This window comes from Poecilia formosa, unplaced genomic scaffold (assembly GCF_000485575.1).
Source record: "Poecilia formosa unplaced genomic scaffold, Poecilia_formosa-5.1.2 Scaffold3476, whole genome shotgun sequence".
Classification (NCBI taxonomy): Eukaryota; Metazoa; Chordata; class Actinopteri; order Cyprinodontiformes; family Poeciliidae; genus Poecilia; species Poecilia formosa.
In genome coordinates this window covers 1-1,423 of record NW_006803415.1, presented here as the reverse complement: position 1 = coordinate 1,423, position 1,423 = coordinate 1, and the positions used below count along the sequence as shown (strand labels likewise).

Here is a 1,423-nt window from a genome sequence, read left to right as displayed (position 1 = left end):
GTCCAATCTTGTGAGAATGTTCTGGAAGGGAGTCCATGTCCGGTTAAACTCTGTTAGTGCATGAAATAGTCAGTGGGCTCCAAAGCCACTTCAGCTCTCAGCATCAGTCCTGGCTCTCCTCAGGGCTGTGTGCTGAGCCCTCTGCTCTTCACGTTGTACATAAACAGGATGTTAATAACATGCAGTTCATCAGTATTGTTTTTGATGCAGAATATACAGATACAGAAAACGGAAAATGTGTCATGGTTGCACATCTCCAAGAATCCAAATGTGAAGATCTAAATTATTACATTTAACAAATACAGCAACTTTTAGCTTTATAGACATGAAAACCCTCCAGTCTTTCATTCTAGTGTCAAACCAAATCCATTGAATAATGAACCTCAACATAGGACATGTATGAAAAATATTTCTATGGTTTTTCACCTGAGTGACGCCTCATGTGGTGAGTTAAACTAACTTTGTGACGAAAACTTTTTGCACAGGTCCCACATGAAAACGGCTTTTCACCAGTGTGAATCATCATGTGCCGAGTTAACTCCTTTTTTCCCCTAAAACTTTTTCCACAACTCCCACATGAAAACGGCTTTTCACCAGTGTGAATCATCATGTGGCAATTTAAATTCCGTTTTCCCCTAAAACTTTTTCCACAACTCCTACATGAAAACGGCTTTTCACCGGTGTGAATCATCATGTGCTGAGTTAAATGCTGTTTTTGACTAAAAGTTTTTCCACAACTCCCACATGAAAACGGCTTTTCACCAGTGTGAATCATCATGTGGCGAGTTAAATTCTTTCTTTCACTAAAACTTTTTCCACAGCTCCCACATGAAAATGGCTTTTCACCAGTGTGAATCATCATGTGCCAATTTAAATTCCGTTTTCCCCTAAAACTTTTTCCACAACTCCCACATGAAAACGGCTTTTCACCAGTGTGAATCATCATGTGCTGAGTTAAATTATGTTTTCGAATAAAACTTTTTCCACAACTCCCACATGAAAACGGCTTTTCACCAGTGTGAATCATCATGTGCAGAGTTAAAAGCTGTTTTTGATTAAAACTTTTTCCACAGCTCCCACATGAAAACGGCTTTTCTCCAGTGTGAATCCTCATGTGCCGAGTTAAATCCCGTTTTCCCCTAAAACTTTTTCCACAGCTCCCACATGAAAACGGCTTTTCACCAGTGTGAATCATCGTGTGCCGAGTTAAATGCTGTTTTCGGGTAAAACTTTTTCCACACTTCACACATGAAAACAGGTTTTGAACCGTATGAGTTCTCATGTGAGCATCAAAAACAGATTTTAAAGCGAAACGCTTTTTACAGATGACACATGAGAAAGGTTTTCTTCTTTTCTGATTTTGCTTCTCAGCTTCAGCAGCTTCCTTTAAGATGACTTGGTTCCTGTTTGGTTCTGATTCAGT

The 1,423-nt window shown here is 39.4% G+C and overlaps 1 protein-coding gene across 1 annotated transcript; it reads right to left on the bottom strand.

Annotated features, from left to right (window-relative positions):
• Positions 1-409: 409 nt before the first annotated feature.
• LOC107835515 (gastrula zinc finger protein XlCGF8.2DB-like) lies at positions 410-1,410 on the bottom strand. Its single transcript, XM_016667915.1, has one exon. The coding sequence runs from the start codon at positions 1,280-1,282 to the stop codon at positions 413-415; it is 870 nt and encodes a 289-aa protein (XP_016523401.1). The 5' UTR covers positions 1,283-1,410; the 3' UTR covers positions 410-412.
• Positions 1,411-1,423: the final 13 nt, after the last annotated feature.